General features: G+C 41.8%; 1 protein-coding gene across 1 annotated transcript in view; it reads right to left on the reverse strand.

The window, feature by feature from the left end:
• AGBL1 (AGBL carboxypeptidase 1) overlaps positions 1–14,072 on the reverse strand; it is a 300,223-nt gene that overhangs the window by 133,625 nt on the left and 152,526 nt on the right. Inside the window, exons 19-20 of the mRNA XM_069798469.1 lie at positions 7,144–7,273; positions 2,295–2,426 (exon numbers count right to left, since the gene is read on the reverse strand). Coding sequence (XP_069654570.1) covers positions 2,295–2,426; positions 7,144–7,273 — 262 coding nt within the window. The remainder of the gene's footprint in view (positions 1–2,294; positions 2,427–7,143; positions 7,274–14,072) is intronic.

Here is a 14,072-nt window from a genome sequence, read left to right on the forward strand (position 1 = left end):
GGACCCTGCCCATAAACCTCCAATCCCATTAGGAGACAATGGAATTATATTTCTTTGCTGACATCCCTGCAGAGGTTGCTGTCAAAGTGGCCTGGAATGCCTATCAGAAGGACAAATCTTCAAGCTGGGCTTTGCGATGCCAATGCTGCGCCAGTCACCCAAGGCTGCCAAATATTAGAAAGTAATGAAGACTCTTACTCCTGTATATTGCCAAGGGCTGCAGCTGAGTCTATGACGTATGAGGCAAAGGCTGTTCCAAAAAACAACATTTTATTGAGGTATTTGGTTCCTGCTCCTGGGGTGAAAAATCAACCATGGAGGCCAGATTAATCCCCAACTACCTACAGAAGGCAGGAAAGAAACCTGTACAAACAGTGCAAAGGAGCCGGTCTGAGACAGGGGTGATTATCTGCCGCAGTTTGCAATTGCAGATATGTTCTCCTATTGTCGTGGTTTAACCCCAGCCAGCAACTAAGCACCACGCAGCCGCTCACTCACTCCCCCCCCATCCAGTGGGATGGGGGAGAAAATCAGGAAAAGAAGTAAAACTCCTGGGTTGAGATAAGAACAATTTAATAGAACAGAAAAGAAGAAACTAATAATGATAATGATAACACTAATAAAATGACAACAGTAGTAATAAAAGGATTGGAATGTACAAATGATGCGCAGGGCAATTGCTCACCACCCGCCGACCGACACCCAGCCAGTCCCCAAGCGGCGAAAAAAAAAACCCTGCTCCCCCCACTTCCCAGTTCCTAAACTAGATGGGACGTCACATGGTATGGAATACACTGTTGGCCAGTTTGGGTCAGGTGCCCTGGCTGGGCATGAGAAGCTGAAAAATCCTTGACTATAGTCTAAACACTACTGAGCAACAACTGAAAACATCAGTGTTATCAACATTCTTCACATACCCCACTCAAAACATAGCACTGTACCAGCTACTAGGAAGACAGTTAACTCTATCCCAGCTGAAACCAGGACACCTATAGACCCAGTTTCCCCAGCCTGAGAAGGAAGAGGGTGACCCGTAAGAAGGAACTGCAGCAAGCACCCATCTCCCATTTTGTGCAAAAGATGATTTGAACCACAAAATCTTTCTTATAGGCCACTGCAGTGTATTCTTCGACAGCCTTGGAGCCTTTCTTCATTGTAGATTCAAGACAGGCTCCAGGTGCTGACAGCAGCATTTGAATTCTGTTTGTGTAACAGTGAACCATCCTCAGCCTTTTCAAGCCCTCTGAATTCAAACACAGCAAAAGATGTCCTGACTGTAAGCACGCTCCCTGCTTTCTTTGTGAAACAGTGTTTGCCACAGGGACCCCTCATGATGAACTCTGGAGCTCTTTCTTAAAAGTTTCAGTATGCTGTGTACAATGCCATAAGATGAACACAGAAGATGTGGCACCCTTATGGGAGGATAATTAGTATTTGTACTGAAGTAGTGAAAATTAGAGAGACGTAAACTGAAAAAGACTTTTCAACCTCTTTCAGGTTGGAGTGAACCAAGCAATACCTCTATAATCAGTTTAAGGCCACAGTTAATGTTTTGTGAAATTAACATTTTTTAAGACTATAATTAGAGCTTAAGATCCTTTTTTTCCACAGGAATTTGTCATTTAAGACAAAAATATCATCTAAACAGACACTCACACACAAAAAAAAAGACAGGCAGGAAATCCAGAGAACAGTTTGATGGAAGAAACATTCACATGAAGTAGAAATAAAACAGATTTTAGTATTTTTTTCTTTCTAATTCCAGAAAAAATTCCCTAGCTATGACACCAAGCACTTGCTTTGGACATAACGCCACCATGTTAGGTCTGTTTGACACCCATTGAATTCTCTGATGTTTTCAGTGAGACCAGGAGCACTTTGAGATGAAGCAATTCAACTGAGTAGGACAGGGGCACATTGTCATTTTCTCAGTTACCATTATGTAATTCCTATTTATTTTCTTATTACGCTGGGGTGAGGGCACAAAAGTGTACGTAAATTTAGAAATTATAAACCACACAAAAATATTGCTGCCCTATTAGTCTGTAGCCAAAGATTATAACACAGCATGTTACCAAAATGAAATAAATAGGGACCCATCTACTGACAATATTCTTGCTAATATCTGGTGCCTGAAGATACTATGCATGATCTGAAACTCTCTGGACCATTACTTCTCTAGAGTAAGGGAAGCTTGCACTTATCCCCAAAATTTGTGAGCTGGCCTTATCTTAAGTAGCTATGTAGATGCACATACACACCAGTAACTGCAGAAAGGAACAAAGCAGACCTACCCTGTAGCCAACATCTTCTGTGATAACTGATGTGTCAACCATGCAGCCTGCTTGCCACAAGGTCTCCTTGATGCTGCAGCCATAAAGAAACACGTTCTTTTTCTGGGAGTGTCCGTGGTAGTCACAGAATACCTAGGGAGAGGGGGGAGGTGAAAAAGGAAAAAAAAAAAAAAAAGAAAAAAAAAAAAAGGCAAAGTCTTCAACATTGAAGAAGTTTCCTGGTTCTTCATAATAAGTAAGCACTATAAGACAAGGGGGGGTGTTATGATTTTTTCAGGTCTCTTCAGAGTAGCTTAGACTCTGGGCCATGCCTATAACCTGTGTCAAACTTTGTTAATCAGTTGTATCTTGCTTGCTTTATTCAATCTGACATGATCTCAGGGATCCAGAGTCAAGACTAGTGCATTTCTGTCTGCAGCAGAAATAAACATGACACCTGTGCAAGAATCCATGGCAACTCAGGAACCTAAGGGTTCATGGTAACTTATGATAAAACAGCAGAGCCATTTGTCAGGCTCTTTCTACTTCTAAACTCCAGCTTTATCCTCATGAGATTTCAAATCTGTGCTTTCCCGAGCAATTAATCATCACTTTGTTGTCTTTAAATTCAAGACCTGTGCTACATAATTTTCAGGAAAATATAATTGTGCAATTGTATTGCACAATGTTGTCAGATCTTTGCATGAATTCCTGGAAGCCGAGCAGAGAACATGACCTATCTTCATGGCAAATAATCTCATTCCACACTAATCTGCCTATCTAATCCATCTCTTTTATGTCAGCTGTCATATAAACTAGGCACAAGGCACATTCCCAGTTTTAGCAGAAGTTTTGATTGCCTTTATAGGCAGATATTGACTCCTATAGAAATGAAAATCACAATTTAATGACCCAAGAGGTAAATATTGACCCAAGTCTTAAAGAATAATCAATCTCAGTGCCCTCTGAGATATGAAGTCGATATACACACTGCTGTTACATATATTCTCCATGTCTTTATCAGGAATATTCAGAAATCTGTCAATGAAAAGACAAGAATTTCTAAAGAGAAGGAATTGGTTCATTTAAAAACAGTATCTACCATTGAGTAGAAAGGACCTTCGAGACTTCATTGAAACAGTTTTCCAGGGCTTATGTCGGAGACAAAAGAATGGGTATAGGGTGGTAGGGAAGAATTGTACATCAATATAAACAGAGATGGGGGAGAAATATAGGGTAAAAAAATATATACATATTCTTACATAAATACATATAGAAGAGGGGAGAAACAGATGGAGTAGATGAGCTTCTTCCACCAACTGTTAGGGCAAGATTTACCCTCGTATGTTTATTTACCATTTCTACAGTAACTAAGTTTAGCTGCAGCAAGTCAGGGAATTTAATTATCTAAGAATTGAGCATGTAGCTTACGCTGCTCCTTCTTTTGGTTTCTGACCTGTCAACTTTCCTTCCTGCACTACCACTCACCTCCAGCTCTCTGCAGGGCTCTGGGTCTGCACATCCCCATCCCTGCAGCACGCACTTTCCACACCTGAAGCACGTGAACAGCGACCTACCCAGCAACAACTGCTCCTGCTTTACTTATACCCTTGGCACTCGGCAAAGGCAGAAAGGGGAGGACAAACAGGGCAGTCTGAGCGCTGCTCATTGGTGCAAACCTACAACCAGCATCATTTCCAAAAGAAAAAAGCCAGCACTGCACAGACCCCAGAGACTCAGCCCCCTCAGTCTGTGTGCATATTTTGCAGGACTTACGCAGCCCCTGCACTTGAAGTAAATCTGTCTGAACCACGTGCAATTATCCTGTAATGTCTCCTTCCAAAGAGCTACATTTATTGGTTCCCTTAATGACAGACATTTTTCCAGCTAGTGTTTCATCTAAGCTATCAGCAATACATAGTCACAGCTTAGGTTAACCACAGGTACAACCTAGAATTTATTCTTGTGAATATCAAAGAGGATTTTATAGCTTTCATCTTATTTCAAGGCAGAGGACCCAGCTCAACTGGGTATCAATTACCTGCCAATTTACAGAATTACCAACACACAAAAGACACAATGTATTATCTGCCTAAAATATTATTTTATGTATCAAGAAACCACACAGGGATGATCAGATAGTCAGTAGCTGGGCTGCCTGATCAGCAGCAGGTCTATAATTCTGCACCTCAAGAAACCTGCAGATGAGTCCTTAGTGACAGGTCTGGAATGAGACCTCTTTATTGGTAAAGGATTATCAAAGCCAGGTTCTATAATGCGGCTGCTGTTTCAGGCCATGGGATCTTTCACTGATTGTCGCCAGCTTCCACAGCAGAAGCATCAGTGCTATTGGAAATACTTTCTTTCTATTTGCAAGTTATATGGAGCTACATTTTAATTAAGTTTTCTGGATACTGCAGTCACTCCCAATGTTTATACTCAATTATTCTTTATAATACATTCTTCTGCCTCATTTTCGTACTACAGGGTAGCTTATGTCTCACTATTCAGCCAAGGCTAAGCTATATTTTGTAGTTTGAGCACCCAATACAGTATTCTTCCTGGGATATGTCTGCACAAACACTAAGCAAACTTAGGACCTACCAGTCCTTTTTCTACAGCGTGTCCTTCCATATGGCTGGGACACTAATACACACAAACTAGTCAAACTCCTAAGGCTTGCCTTCACTGGGATATGACTCAAGACACACATGCAAATTTTTATCTATTTAAAGTTATTTACCAGCACTGATCATCCTAAAGGTAAGGACTGCTTTCTAACTCAAAAACAACCCTCCTCATGAGTCACAGAACCAGGCATCTTTTAAAATAAAGGAAAAGCAAAATAGAAAATGGAAAGCAAGAAAAGCTGTTGGAAAATGGAACATTTTGAAATTTATTTTTTTTATGTAAAGCCTCATTTTTTTTCCTTGATAGCATTGTGACAGGACTTTGAATCTCAGAGTTTTGAGGTAGACATGCTTAGGGTTTTTTCCTCACAATGAGCTACATCCTTGCAGGCACCTGCTTGTTTCTAAGCTTGATATAACACCTTCGAATAGCAGCAAACTGCTCCATGTCTCCTGGTCCCTAGGAAGTTTTCTTCTGTCCCTCCCGAGGGCATCCTGCTCTTCACTGCAGCTCAGACTCTGTACAAGCTGCAGGTTCCCTGTTGTGTGCTGCAACCGCATTATCAACTGTAGCTTCTAAACCATAGCAGTTTCTCACCACAGATACTCAAGGAGACAGTAACTTCCCTCTCCCCAGCAGACCTGGCTGCTCCCAGACAAAAGGTCTCCAACACTCTCGCTTTGATGCTCTCAGTCAAAAGCAGATCCCATGCTGCATAAGCCTGCAATGCCACAGTGCATCCAGTCCCTTGTCTTACTAGGGTGCCCAGAGCCAACAAGAGAAGGAAAAAAAAAAAAAAAGCAGCGCTTAGCAGGCTGTTGTCTATAGAACTTACCAATTAAAATGGCTTTGGTTTGAAAGGCTGTTAACTTTAAAGTTCTTTCCTTTTCTCCTTCAAGCAGCTTTTCTTTGCTTTGAAGAAACTGCTTGTGCATCCCTAGGATAAATGAAACTAAATCACTTCACAGAAATCATTTGACTATCAGTGAACTTGGCTCCATGGGATCTTGGAGGTAAAGAAAAAAAAAAAGAAAAAAAAAGAAAAAAAAAGAAACCCAGCTCTCTTCTGGAGGAGGGAAAAAGGCATTTTTGAGTATGTCTAAACTAAAATCAATGTACTCTTCAAAAGCAAAGAAAAATCAGTTTACCAAGTCTGACATGCAGCCTGTGAGTGAGGAAGATGATAGGAACAATAGTCTCCCTTCACTCAGCAATGATGAAAACTTGCACTGGGTGTTCAACTTCATGCACCTGGATATGACAAGGATGGCTGTGTATTAAAAAGGCCACATAGAAAATAGCAGGGTAAAACAAGACTGATCCTACACTGCTCTGAACCAAAGAAAAAGGTTGGTGAGTAAATTCACAACTGTGGGTTGAATTTCCACAATATTCCTTGGTCTGCAAAGTTGAATTTCAGGGCTGTTGCCTTAGCCAAAAACCTCATTCCCACGAGAATTCACATAAAGAAACTCACGGACGTTTTCACCTTGTCTGGGGGTTTTTGGATCAAACCCAGAGGGAATTTGATGTCTCTGGACATTTCCTGCCCAACTGTATCTATCGTCAGCTAACCTGCTAGTCTGTACATCCACATCTGTTCATTAACACTTCAACCTCCCTGTGTTTTTTCTCCTGAGGTCTCAGAACTATCTTTTCATTCTGCTGGGCAGCAAGATTGAGTAGATGGGCTGGATCCCAGCCCCATTCCAGTTGCAGCTTTGAGATGAGACCCATTGCTCATTAATTTCTCGTACCCCCCCAAAACCAGCCATTTTCTTCCCATTACTAAAGCAGCATGGAAGTTCAGACCTTTTGAGGGCTGCTTCCTGTGGTTTTTATGATTGCATAGGTTGTTCCAACATGGGCTTTCGCATACTCCGTTCAGACTAGATCTTTGTGGAATTTCTCCTATCATTGCCATGAAGATAGAAATAACCTACTCATAATATTTAGCTTAGTTGGAGTACTTCGAGGATATTAAAGAGCTTTAAGGAATTCATTTTCTCATTTATATTCCAGGTGTGCAGAGATTCTGAAATTTGGAGTTGTTGGTTGTTGCTAAGAAGATTCAGTAAGTAATAAATATCCAAGACTTTCAAAACAATTTTTGTAAGATCAAAGTGTAACAGCACATGATGCTTTCCAAATCACTCTAGCTCTAAAACAAGACTATTCACGCAACTATAGCAAGTAATCCATATACAGTAACTCACAAAAGATTCTGGAAGAGACTCACCAGAGGAGCCCGGCCAATGCTGCGCAGGTAATAGAGAAGACCTTTGGTGTGGTAAATAGTTGGATGGAGCTGGGAACTGGGTGTCAACCACTGTCTGTTCAGATCATCCCCACTCAGCGAACAACGGTGGCTGAAATTAGGAAGCAACACATCACAAACTAGCAAAACAACAACAGCTAATTCCAATTATGGCAAGCCCTGGCACAAGGACAGGGAATATCAATTACAAGACAGATAAAAAGATTTTGAACATCGGGCTGTGATGAACGAACGGTCCATATTATATTTCAAAGGTGCTTATAGTACATGAATTTTATAATTTCCTTTCCTTCCAAAGTCCACATAGTTGCAGTCCTGAAAATAAATGCAGTTTTTCCTTTACCTAAGTATGTACAAATCAAAAGACTACTTACAAACAAAAAATCTTCTGAAATATTATAAATTCTGTGCTATCTATGAAATTCACACAGCTTACATAGAGCACAGGCTTCTCAAAACCTCCACAGCAAACAAGTGCATCCAACTCCTACTCATTCTAATTGAAGACAGGCACTTGAATCTCTTCGACCAGTCTGAAAAATGAATTCACTTAAATGAGATGAGCTGGATATCTCATTTAAGCTTCTCCACTCACAAGAAATGCTGCTATGTAAAGCACATCAAGAAGATCTTGATGTGTGCTACATCATTATGTAGAACAATCACCTAGCTTCACTGCAAAGGCTGAATAAAAAGCTAAATAAGGATCCCAGATTTGCACTGAGAAAATGTTTCCCTTAGTTGGCTTGAACATATTCTGTTACTGACTCAGTGATCAGTGGAAGATTGTGCAGGATCCCTGACCGTATGGAGCAGTACATCACTATACAATTTTGCGAAACCCAAGTAATCTCCCTTGTTAATGATTGTGTGTAGATCAGAGCCTTCTCGCACTCATCAAAGGATTTGCTGTAATTTGGTTCACAATTTTCAATTTGTGGTATGTTGATAAAATTCAGGAATCAACCCTCCAGCAAATGAGATATTGCAGTAGGTCCTCATCATCTCCATACTCTCCAGTTCAGTACTGGAATGCTTCTGGTGACATTGTAAACTTGGGCTGGCTTGTGTTTCAAAAAAAAAAAAAAAACAAAAAAAACCAAACAACCAAACTAAAAAAACCCCTAAGTATTAGATGAATTTCTAGCCACAGAGTTGCATCCAGCTTTGCTGTTCCAGCCTCCTAGAACAAAATAAAGTACAAATGTATTTGTGGGGCTGTGGTCTGTTGTTGTATTGGCAGAGCCTTGCACTACAGCTAGGCTGTGTTGCATGTAGCATCTTTGGCATTACCAATGCCTTGTAAATGATGCTTGAAGGAAAAGGGGTGTAAAGCAGGAATGCTTGTAAAAAAAAAAAAAGTATAAACAATGGAGAACTGGTTAAGAATGGAAGACAAAGAAATAATAAGAGTCATTAAGAGTATGTCACACATTTTTAATGTAGAAAAACAAGGTCTCTAATGCCATCTTGGGGTTTCTGGTAACATCACAAGATCCATTCCAAGTTTACTCTACTTTCACTGTTATCTGAATTCCCTTCTTTCCTCATAATCCATAGTTCCCATGTTACCCATTTGGTGAATCAGAAAACATCAGCAATAGCTAACACATGAGAAGTCAGTAAATACTACTCTGATACTTCTGCCAAAAATTCTACATGAAAACACAACAACTTCTGTTATGTTTCTTAAAGGCTCTTCAGATGAAGTTACCTTTAGGCTCACCCTTCCTGATCTTCAGGGCAACAGCTGCTCAGCTGAGACTAGCAGCTGTATGTCTGCCAAGAACGTGCATGTTTACACGGTTTCCATTTGATAGGTACAACTCCACATAAAAAGTCATTGGGTTGTATTCAGAATCTCATCTTTCCCCAATGCGACAAGTAAAAAAATAAGACCTAAACACTTCCTTGACATAGGTGTGTGATGTCTTCCTGCACCGCAGTTTGATATACCAGTGAGCACAACTAGTTGCAAATAACAACAGAGTTTCCATTCTGAGCGAAAGAATAATGGCTGGGCTTTTATTCTCATACTTCAATTTAACATCAAGAAGGAAAAAAAAAAAGTTTTGTTATTTCAGACCTACAGAAATAATTTTTCAATGTTGTCATTGCTCACAAAAAAATCCTACCCCCCTCACCTTTCCTGTTGGGACTGACACTAGTTTATGTCCACTCAAACCACCTGCACTTGTCCCTTTGTTAAAATGCCTTGGTACATGTTGGAAGAGTCCAACGTACAAAGTCAAACATGCAGGGGAGTAGAAACATGACAACTGAAAACTACTCCTAAAAGGATTCAGTAAATACAGAGATTAATGTCAAACCAACCCCAAGCTCAATTTTTATTTCGCTATTTCTTAGACTAAACTAAAAGCCTCTGTAAAAAATGTCATTATTCCTTCAGAACTGTATTGGTTTTATGTGGCAAGGTTTTGGTAGCGGGGGGTGGTTACAGGGGTGGCTCCTGTAAGAAGTTGCTGGAAGCTTCCCCTGTGTTCGAGAGAGAGCGAGCCCGTACCAGCCGGCTCTAAGACGGACCCGCCGCCGGCCAAGGCCGAGCCAATCAGTGACAGTGGTAACGCCTCTATGATAACATTTTTAAGAAGGAAAAAAAAGTTGGGACAGGGAGAAAACAGCCGCCAGAGAGAGGAGTGAGAACATGTAAAAGAAACAAGCCTGCGGACACCAAGGTCAGTGCAGAAGGAGGGGGAGGAGATGCTTCAGGTGCCGGAGTGAAGGTTCCCCTGCAGCCCATGGTGAAGACCCTGGTGAGGCAGGCTGTCCCCCTGCAGAACAGGGAGGTTCACGGTGGAGCAGATCTCCACCTGCAGCCCGTGGAGGACCCCACGCCAGAGCAGGTGGGTTCCCGAAGGAAGCTGTGACCCTGTGGGAAGCCTGTGCTAGAGCAGGTTCCTGGCAGGACCTGTGGATCTGTAGAGAGAGGAGCCCACGGAGCAGGTTTTCTGGCAGGACTTGTGACCCTGTGGGGGACCCACGCTGGAGCAGTGTGTTCCTGAAGGACTGCACACCGTGGAAAGGACCCATGCTGGAGCAGTTCGTGAAGAACTGCAGCCCGTGGGAATGGCCCACGTTGGAGAAAGTTCGTGGAGGACTGTCTCCCGTGGGTGGGACCCCGCACTGGAGCAGGGGAAGAGTGTGATGAGCCCTCCCCCTGAGGAGGTGAAGTGGCAGAAAATAACGTGTGATGACCGTAAACCCCATCCCTGTCCCCCTTGTGCCGCTGGGGGGGGTTGGTGGAGAAATTCGGGAGTGAAGTTGTGCCCGGGAAGAAGGGAGGGGTGGAGGGAAGGTGTTCTGCGATTTCATTTTATTTCTCATTTACCTTACTCTGGCTGATTTGTAATAAATTGAGCTAATTTTCCCTAAGTTGAGTCTGTTTTGCCCGTGACGGTAATTAGTGAATGATCTCTCCTGTCCTTATCGCGACCCGCAAGCTTTTTGTTATATTTTTTTTCTCTCCCCTGTCCAGCTGAGGATGGGGGAGTGATAGAATGGCTTTGGTGGGCACCTGGCATCCAGCCAGGGTCAACCCATCACAAGAACATATAAAGAAAACCCATGATCTGTTAGAAAAGCATGTAAGAAAAACTCCTAATCAAGTCCATTAACACAGATTAGAGCCAAGTAGACTGTGTGACAAGGCACCAGTGTTTCCTACTTCAGAATCTGGTTCCACTGTGGCCCATGGACTGCAATGCATTACTCGTACACAAGCACAGTTTCCACACAGCATGCCAACATCTCCGCGGTTCACAGCACCCTCACACTTCAGACAGGTTTCACTCTGTCTGTAATACAATCTACCAACTCTGTTGATCTGATACAAATTGTGACTTTTCTTAGAGGTGACCCTATGACAAGTCAGTCCCCTCCCCTGCAGTTCACAGATGCTGCTGGTTGCTTAGTATTAGTTTAGCAAGTGTAATCCAACACTAAAACAATAATTTGAAAGCTCTTATTTGCTGTGGGGAAGGAAGGCAACACCTCTGCATGAAGGCAAGAGCTGGGAGACAAAGTTCAGCTTTGTCCCTTCAACGATTAACATCTCTGCTCATTTAAACGACCTTTAAATATTAGCCCTCAGCCTAGCAGCTTGTATCCACAGCTCTTAAAGAGATGCAGAACTTTAACAGTATGATGGGAGGAGGGAGCAGAATGGGAAAAATCAGCCTCTCATAATTTAATTAAAGTCTGTTTACTTTTGTAGATACCAGCTCCCTGCTAGCCCTGTTCCCCCTTATCCCCTCCTTTCTTCTCTCTCCATCCTAATAGCGATGACATTCGCAGATAATGGTTTTGTCCGTTATGCTCTGCAACCAAGGGTGAAGGTAAAATATTAAGCTGATTTCAAGTACTGATAGCAAATAAAGGGACTGGGAAGCTGAGACTGGCTTTGAATGTTTGGCAGGATTTAATGAAATTCACTGCTCAAATCAAAGGCATTTCATACAACACAATTCCAGGCTTTAAATGTTTTATGTGTCTTTTCTCCTTTGCAGTGTTAGCAAGACTACCTGCCACCCTGGATGGGACTAGTTGCAGCTCAAAGGAAATTATGAAAACATTTGCCAAAAAGAATTCCTATAAAGAAAACCCCACCTCTACGTCTCTCTACAGCTTACCTGTAATTCTGCTATTTGTTGTACATCTTCAACCCAGATGCATTACCCAGATATATTCAAAACAATTAAACTGCATTTCTCATTCACAAGCCTGATGCTTTTGTTATAGACCTGCCTCCTCCTCTACCTTTATACAGCCAGGACATTCTTTGATATGTATCAGCCTGTGGGACAGCTACTAGCAGTCTCTGGGGAAGTGCATGGCTACCAAGTGGAACACAGCAAAAGGAGATGAAACAAACACATTTGACCTTCTCAAAGCAGACCCTAGTAGTATTTCTGTAGGTATCTGTAGAATGACCCAAGAGAAGCTATGGAGCTGGTGGAAGAAGAGATCCTCTGATCTTTACTTACTAAACTTTTCTAAATGGACATGGCCAGAACACACTGACTGTCACAAGGATACAGGGCAAGGTGTTCAGCACTATTGCCCAAGCAAAGAAACACTTGGGCAGTCTGTCCCTCAGATATACTCCAATAGTGCCACTTAGTCCAGTAAGATGAATAAATCCAGAGCACTTAAGCCATCCAGTCCATGGAGAAAAGGTAACTTGTGACTGGTTCCAAGAAGAGTAAATTCATCCTTACGTGAGTTTGTTGGTGAGTGCTAGCTTCAAATGTCATCATTATATGCCACCAAGAATATTCCTATATCTATGCAATCCTCAGCTCTAAAGATATATAAATGCAGCTAGTCATGGAGGAGAACTACTCTATGAAAACTGGATCCCTAGCATCTGAGTTGATACACCACAGACAGAAAGATCAGGTTGAGATTCCCCTTCTGAACCCATAGGAGGTAACTGAACTTCTAACTGAAGCATTAGACTCTTGCTCTGAAGGTAGGGACACCTGACAGGGAGTTAACAAGAAAGAGGTTAAGTAGCTAAAGAACAGATTTGTTTGGTTTAAGATAAAATTGTATTTTAAATCTGTTTGTACTTTTAAGACCTTGCTTTTAATCTTGTACCTCAAAGCCCGACATTAAGTTTTACTAAAGATGTGTTTTCTTTGTTGTCTTACTCTTAGCCTGCTTGTCTTTGAGAGCAAGGTAACCTCAGATACTGCACTAAATTCTGCAAAAGCTGTGTGTATGGATAGAGAGATGCTACCTGGTCCTAACCTAAGGCTTGATAAGGTCAATGGAACCTTTTAGTTGACTGCAATGAGCCTGGATCAGTGCATCCCAAAAATGGGAGGGGTGGGGAAAGAGAGAGAGGAGAAGGTAGATACACAGGAACAAACAAAACAAAAGGGAACAGGAGGTGCAGAGTAAAGAGACTGGGGGATAAATATAATGCACAAGATATTAGACAAGGAAGAAAACAAGAAATGGAGACAGAGAAAAGTCACTTTTTAAAGAAAAGATGTTGCTGTGCTTGGAAGATAAAATGATTCAAAGTCTCCTGTCCATTACAGATAAATGGAAAGACAGGGCCCATCATATTGAATGAATGATGTCAGGACTGATAATAACAGCACCTGGGGCACAGGGAACTATAAAATCTAAAGGGATGCATTATGTTTGATATGTAGAGAGCAGCATCACCATTCACTGTCCAACTTAAAAGCAGACAGCTGTACTAGCGTAGTATAAGAATATCTATATAAAAGGAAGTAGGCACAAGTAAACATCAGGATGCCGTCAAGCAGTATGGGGCAGCCTCAAGCAGACACAGCATGCTGGACTTTATAAATAACTACTGCCTGGGATGGAAGCAGGAACATTTGCATTAAGGAATTTTGGTCTTGCCATTCAGAAAGCTCAGAGCAACCTAGAGAAAAAAAAAGGGGGGGGGGCGTGGAGGGGAATCCTTCATTTCTCTCTGTTTTAAATCTTTTCAGAGAGCAAGACTCAGTGATGTGAGGAAGCAGCAGCAGCACCAGCAAAGCCCTCCCTCATAATTTAAAGGAAGGTGTCAGAAATATAACCACTATTTTCTGTCTTTGACTCTGGCTTTGTTCAAGCCCATGTGCTGAAACCATAATGACTATATTCATCATGTAACCATTCCACAGAGATGCTCATCCAATGCTACCCAGGCATTGCATCACGGTATTGCCCTGTGATGCCAACGATTGTTCCAGAAACAGAATATCACCAGAACAATGTAAATATTGAAGGCTTTACACTGAGTGCAGTCCAATGAAACAGTATGCTTATGTGATGTAAAACAGTCTGGATTTTAAATGTTTGGGTATTTTTCAGAAGCTTCAGAATGACAGCTAACTAGTTTTCCA

Source organism: Haliaeetus albicilla, chromosome 12 (assembly GCF_947461875.1).
Source record: "Haliaeetus albicilla chromosome 12, bHalAlb1.1, whole genome shotgun sequence".
NCBI lineage: Eukaryota > Metazoa > Chordata > Aves > Accipitriformes > Accipitridae > Haliaeetus > Haliaeetus albicilla.